Source organism: Ixodes scapularis, unplaced genomic scaffold (assembly GCF_016920785.2).
Source record: "Ixodes scapularis isolate PalLabHiFi unplaced genomic scaffold, ASM1692078v2 PGA_scaffold12__126_contigs__length_90152505, whole genome shotgun sequence".
Classification (NCBI taxonomy): Eukaryota; Metazoa; Arthropoda; class Arachnida; order Ixodida; family Ixodidae; genus Ixodes; species Ixodes scapularis.
In genome coordinates this window covers 2,244,827-2,250,751 of record NW_024609838.1, presented here as the reverse complement: position 1 = coordinate 2,250,751, position 5,925 = coordinate 2,244,827, and the positions used below count along the sequence as shown (strand labels likewise).

The 5,925-nt window shown below is 47.0% G+C and overlaps 1 protein-coding gene across 1 annotated transcript; it reads left to right on the top strand.

The window, feature by feature from the left end:
* The first annotated feature begins 226 nt into the window (after positions 1-226).
* On the top strand, positions 227-4,624 carry LOC120836773 (multidrug resistance-associated protein 1-like). The gene has a single exon (XM_040205822.2). It carries the CDS (start codon positions 227-229, stop codon positions 4,622-4,624), a length of 4,398 nt encoding a protein of 1,465 aa, XP_040061756.2.
* Positions 4,625-5,925: the final 1,301 nt, after the last annotated feature.

The window sequence follows — 5,925 nt, the reverse complement described above, 5'->3', positions numbered from 1 at the left end:
TGTACGTTTTCCAGGCATCTGCCACATCCGCTCATATCAACCATAAATTTTTTGGGAGTCGATGTTCACAAAGATTTATCACTTGGCAGCTGCATTCGTTCTATTTCGTGGCCAGTGTTTATGCAGTGGCTAGCGCGCGACCTCGGGACTAACTGCGCCCTTCTAAGCTGTTATTACTTGAAAGAGGGGGATCGTCAAAGGCTGCTGCGTAACTTACGAGTGAGTGATGACTCCCTTTTGCACTGTGCCTTTGTGGGACTGGAATTATACCTGGTACTCGGAATACCCAAGGCTTACACCGTGCTTCGAGTCTACAGTTCTTGTTTACACGCCAGCAACTGTTCTTGTGTCCTTCGCCCTTGTCCCGTGTCTGGTGGGACGATGGCAAAAGCAATCCCTTTACTGTGAGCCACTCTCCTGGACTCCATTGTGTCTGTTCAAGTTTGTCGCCAGTCTTTTGTTGACCCTTACTTACTTTATCTCGCTCGCATACAGACTGGTCCTTGGGGCATACAACGGATCATCGGTGACGGCAGATGTTGTACATATAATCACCTTCACGATCACAATGCTCATTCAGGAGACTGATCGAAAGAACGGAAGTGGATCTTCGATGGGGCTGTTTTTCTTTTGGTTGCTAACCGTTCTCTGCAAGTTTCCTGAGTGCTTCCGGCGCATACTGGAAGCCTTTGCGTCGCTCGGCGACCCTCCTGACTTCCAGGAACTCGAATTTTACGCTTGTGTTATAGCGTATCCTATCGTTCTTTTGCAGTTCTTGCTGTCATGTGTGACAGACGTCAGACAAGACACAAGACGACCCTACCTCACTGCTCCACCTGTGTCTTTCATTTTCTTTGGTTGGGTGTCACCTCTCATACTTAGAGGGCCACGAAGATGTCTTCAGGTTGAAGATATCTACAGCATACCACAAGACATGATGACTCAGCGAAACCATAGTAAATGGAGTGCACTTTGGAGAAAGGAACTGCGATCTTCTGGATACGTAGCGGAAGCTGGATCCTGTGATGTCTCCAAACCGCTGCCTTCAATGTTCAAGCCAATCTGGAAAGCATATTGGAAGCCTCTGGCAATTTCGGTAATTTTTTCAACGTTGGGAGCCGTACTAAAAATAATTCCATCCTTATTGTTGCACCTTCTTTTGGATTTTATGGTTGGAACCGATCCTAAGTGGAAAGGAGTCTTGTACTCCCTCGGTATAGTGAGCGCCAATTTTACGTCGCGCCTTCTTGGCGTTCATGTCGACATGATTCTGTCGTTTATTGGTCTAAATGCAAAAACCGTCATGGTGGCGGCCATTTACAGAAAGACACTTATGCTTTCTAGCGAGTCGCAGATCAACTACACATTGGGGGATCTGGTTAATTTGATTTTCGTGGATGCCGATCGGCTTTACCAACTCAGTGTCGTCTCATCTTATGGGGTCACAGGAGTGCCTATGATCATAATCGCGGTTATACTTCTGTGGCAATACCTTGGAGTGGCCTGCCTTGCTGGCGTCGCTGTTATGCTGGTCATCATGCCTATAGGAGCCCTCGCGGTTACCATCGGGAACAAGTACCAAGCAGGTCATATGAAGCTTAAAGATAAGAGGCTCGAAGTTGTGGCAGAAATGCTAAGCAGTGCGAAGCTTCTCAAACTGTTTGCCTGGGAAAACATTTTCATTGACAAGTGCACGACCTCGCGGTTAAAAGAAATGGATTTTCTCAAGAAATATTCTTGCGTGACAGCGGTGAGTACCTGCATTCTTACATGTTCGACAGCGATGGTTTCTTTCGCTAGCTTCGTAACCTACGTGTTGACCAGCAACGATCACGTTCTTGACCCGAGCACTGCGTTTGTGTCGATGGCACTGTTCAACAATATGCAGTACCCGATATTTATAATTCCAGACATTATTTCTAAGGTGGTTCAGACGAGCGTTTCAATGATCAGGATACGAAAGTTTCTGCTCTCCTCCGAAGTAGATGACTGTTCCGTGGGAAGACGACCGGATGAGGGTTACGCTGTCTCAGTAAGGAATGCATCACTTTCCTGGTCAAAAGACAAAGCCCCGGTCTTGACCAACATTAACCTGACCGTCAAAAAAGGTCAACTGGTCGCAGTTGTGGGATCCGTGGGCTCGGGCAAGTCGACCTTGCTGTCCGCATTTTTGGGAAACCTTCGAGTTTTCTCGGGATCTGTGAGCTGCACAGAAAGTGTGGCGTATGCCCCTCAGTGCCCTTGGATCCAAAACAAAACCATAAGAGAAAATGTGCTTTTCATGGGTGCCTTTGATGCCAAACTGTACGAGTTGGTTTTGAAGGCGTGTTCGCTTGAGAAAGATTTAGAGATTCTGCCGTGTGGAGACCTGACGGAAATCGGGGAGAGAGGGATCAACTTAAGCGGTGGTCAGAAGCAACGGGTTAGTCTCGCAAGAGCCGCGTACCAGAAGAAGGAACTTTATCTTTTGGATGACCCACTAAGCGCAGTGGATGCTCATGTCGGGGCTTCTCTCTTCAAGAACCTCATCGGACCGCAAGGACTGCTGAAAGAAACCACAAGAATCTTGGTCACCCACAACTTTTCGATGCTCAATGAAGTCGACTACATCTTCGTCCTCCAGGAAGGCTCAATCGTTGAGTCTGGTACCTTTGAAGGCCTTAAACAAGAAGGAAGTGTTTTCTCCAGATTGTTGCAAAACTTTTCCAAAAAAGTGAAGAAATTGACAGAGAACGAGGATCTATTGGCATATCAAGACACAGCGACTGTACTGGAGAAAAAAGGATTGGAGGCGACCTTTGTGAAAAGAGAAATAACGAAGGAGGGTTCAATCAGTCTCCAGGTATACAGAACTTATATAAGGTACGCTGGGCCTTCGTTAATAATCGTGGTTTTGTGTTACGCCATTTACATAGCACTCGATACGTACATTGCCATTTGGCTGTGTGAATGGACCAATGATTCACTTTTTTTTAACGGAAACCAGTACATATCGAAGCAAAGATATAGGATCGAAGTTTACATCCTCCTTTGTGCTGTCCAGGCGATTGCTACTTTCCTCGCAGTCATATCCTTGTGGAGGGTGGCGCTCACAGCCTCCACAAGGCTTCATGAATCGACACTCCACGGTGTGATGAGGGCCCCGTTGTCCTTTTTTGAAACCAATCCGTCCGGTCGCTTATTGAACCGCTTCAGCAAGGACGTTGACCAGCTTGATCTACAACTTCCAACAGCAGGTCATAATACACTCGATTTGTTGTTTCTTCTGGCATCATCAAATTTACTCGTATGCATAAATATTCCAATGTACATCCTGGTCGTCGCTGCTGTTATGGTTTTCCTGTTTGTTCTCCGTCAAATGTTCGTGGCTCTATTTCGTGATGTGAAGAGACTTGAGACCGTTTCGCGTTCTCCTGTTAACAGCCACTTTTCAGAAACAGTAGCGGGCTTGAGTAGTGTCAGGAGCTATGACGTTCAGGGTATTTTCCTTCGAGACAATGACGACAAGATTGACAATATGCAAACTTGTACTGTGAACTGCCTTTTTGTTTTGTACTGGATACAAGTCTGGTTGGAAATTGCTAGTGAAGTGCTTTTGTTTTCGATGCTGTTGCTACTCGTTCACAGTCGTGACAATATTGGAGCGGGAACAGCTGGCCTTCTGGTGTCGTACTCACTGAATTCTTTGTTCGCGTTCACATACTTTGTTTTGTACTCAACTGAGTTTGAGGCCTCTTTAATATCAGCCGAACGTTTAGATGAGTACAGTCGTCTCACTCCCGAAGCGCCTTGGGTGTCCCACGTCAGACCGGACCCGCAGTGGCCCGCGTCGGGTGCTGTGTCTTTTAAGTCTTACTCGACTCGGTACAGGCAGGGTTTGGACCTGACTCTCAGGGATGTAGATCTCTACGTCAGGCCCGGTGAGAAAATAGGAATCGTAGGACGAACGGGCGCCGGTAAGTCAACACTAGCCTTGAGCCTCTTTCGTATCATTGAGGCAGCAGCAGGAAAGATTGTAGTGGATGACGTGGACATTGCAGCACTAGGACTACAAGACCTCCGTTCTAGAATAACCATCATACCCCAAGAATCATTTCTTTTTCGTGGTACTCTGCGGTTCAACCTTGACCCAGCCGGGCAGCATGATGCTGAAGAGTTGTGTTCGGCACTGAAAAAAGCTCACCTCGGAGATGCCTTCAGGAAAGGTGGTGGTCTAGACTTCGAAATCTTAGACGGTGGAAAAAACCTCAGCGTGGGACAGAGGCAGCTGGTTTGTCTAGCGAGGGCTGTGTTAAGAAAGGCGAAAATACTTGTCCTTGACGAAGCCACTGCATCTGTGGACATGAAGACAGACTTGCTCGTTCAGCAGACGTTGAGAGACCTGATGAGTGGTTGCACTGTCCTGACTATAGCTCATCGTCTTGACACTGTTCTCAATTCGGATCGCATTGTTGTGCTGGATCAAGGAAGGGTGATTGAAGTAGGTAGTCCGGCAGCATTATTAGCTGATTCAAAATCGTCCTTCCACGCTATGGCTCGTGAAGCCGGAGTTGCAGAGTCTGGGTTGCGTGCTGCTAGCGCAGATCTTGCTCCAACTGGACAAGCTGAGTCTCTTGCCGGATAGTCGACCGCCTAGCATCGGGGCAGTCTTCTTGCTGAGTTGCCGACTGATAGTGTACGGCCGTGGACAAAGCGAACGAAGCCACAGGCGCGGACGGCCAATGACTTTATACGCAGGCGTCATACCGGTGTCTAGAGGAAGCATCCTCAGCGAGCATCGGCCGGTTGCGAAGGATTAGTGGATATCAACGTCCAACTATCAGGAGCAGTGCTGAGTAGCGTGCTACCAAGTATCGCAAGGTGAAATGGCTGGTTGATGTTAGCTGACAATCTCGTATCTCGTAACTACAGTGTTCTAGAGAGTTGTAGATGCAAGAGCGGCGGCCAACCCGTGAAGATTTTGCGCGTAGACGACACCGTAGCGTTGCTGTTTTCTGAGCCCTAAGAACGTGCTCCCGTCAGCTTCGTCGTCGGCGCTGCTCGACGTGTACTTCTGTGTTTCGTCTGGAGCTTTTCGCGACGCAGAGTAATTGCTAATGTGAAAAATTGTAGGTCAGGTCTTCCTTTCGACTAATGCCTCTAGAGTCTGTGCTATCCTCTACTTTAAATATTCACGTGTTTTTGAGAGAATTGTTTTTATTATAATCGACTCCTCCCCCTTTCCTCTTCCCAGTGCTGACAGGTCGTTCAGCAAAGCTATCACTTGGGCTGCACGCTTAATAGCTGCGAAAGAAATTACGCAATACTGATATAACAAGAGAAAATAAACTAATACCTCTCAATAAGCCTCTGCACTTTTTAGTGGTGAGCGGAACAACAAACTGGTGTATTGTTTTTTGGCATCGTGTTGCTGATGCGGGGACCAGTGTTGTGTAAGGTGGAAGGCCGAGCGCGTTTGGGAGCGGCCAAGGTGCCATTGCAACTGGCGAACATATAACAAATTGTTTTTTTTTGGAAGGCAGTCTATGAAACAAAACAACCTCGATTGGGAGTACATGAAGCATTAAAATACAATATAAACATGAACTGCAATAACCCCAGATATGAATAAACATTATTCCCAACGCACTGATTTTTGAGCTGCGAAAAGTGGTAATACAGTTCATCGATATACACAGCAAGCACATGACATATATCCAGCAACGTACTACGCAAAAAGACTAGAAAATAGTGATAATTATTTGCGGCATAGAATTTTAACCTCTTCGCTATTGACGATGTGCACATATTCCCGAAGGATAAGGCGCGGTTAAAAATGTTTGTCTCACACTGCTGATGTCTTGGCGAGGCGTTTATCTTCTCGATTAAGATTATGTTCCCACTGTAGTCTGAGCGACTCCTCCTTTGGCGCACGAAACAGCGATG